The 758-nt window shown below is 30.3% G+C and overlaps 1 protein-coding gene across 1 annotated transcript in view; it reads left to right on the forward strand.

Moving 5' to 3' along the window:
• Positions 1-244: 244 nt before the first annotated feature.
• The window catches only part of LOC132049478 (uncharacterized), an 86,888-nt gene continuing 86,374 nt past the window's right edge, over positions 245-758 (forward strand). Inside the window, exon 1 of the mRNA XM_059440298.1 lies at positions 245-421. Within this exon, the coding sequence (XP_059296281.1) occupies positions 327-421 (95 nt within the window). The 5' untranslated portion in view covers positions 245-326. The remainder of the gene's footprint in view (positions 422-758) is intronic.

Below are 758 nucleotides of genomic sequence, written 5' to 3' on the forward strand. Positions count from 1 at the left end.
CAAAAACTAAGTGATAAAGGTTTTGTGAAATTTTGGATTTTTCAATTAAAAATCTACATTTAATTTTTCAATAGAAAGGTAAGAGAGAGTTTTAAACATTACTCAAACCCAATCAAAAGGAAAAGGGACTAAAATTGCTCAATAATATATTTAAGAAGTTACTTTGAACCAACCTCAAACATAGAGGACCAAATTTGTCATTTTCTCGAATGTTTCGCCCACTTTCAGTAGTAGAACAATGCTAAACAAACTTTTGTGAGATCTATCTCTCTCTCTCACTCGAAGAGAGAAGAAAATCCAAATTCAACAACTCGTAGCCATTAGCAATGGCGATTAAAGCTTTTCTTCTACTTGTCGTGTTATTCTCTTCGTTATACAGTTCATTCTCTCTTTATGAAGACCAAGTTGGACTCGTGGACTGGTACTTTTAACTTTAAAATTTGCATAATGTGTATTGTATTGAACTTGTTGGTGATATTAATGGTTTGCATAAATATGTATTGAATTTGTTGGCGATATTGATAGTTGAACCTCCAGTTGTAATTACGAGTGAAGCTTAATTTGATTGTGAAATACTACAAATTATTTAGTATTAGAATGAAACTAGCTCGACAAAAGTGAAATTGTAATTACGGAGACTTGGATAAATGAGCGAAGCTTAATTTGTTGTGAAATACAAATTGTTTAGTATTAGAATGAAATTAGCTCTAATGGTTTGAGATTGAAGCCTAATTGATTGAAAAATTTAAAAATTTTTT

This window comes from Lycium ferocissimum, chromosome 3 (genome assembly GCF_029784015.1).
Source record: "Lycium ferocissimum isolate CSIRO_LF1 chromosome 3, AGI_CSIRO_Lferr_CH_V1, whole genome shotgun sequence".
Taxonomy (NCBI): domain Eukaryota; kingdom Viridiplantae; phylum Streptophyta; class Magnoliopsida; order Solanales; family Solanaceae; genus Lycium; species Lycium ferocissimum.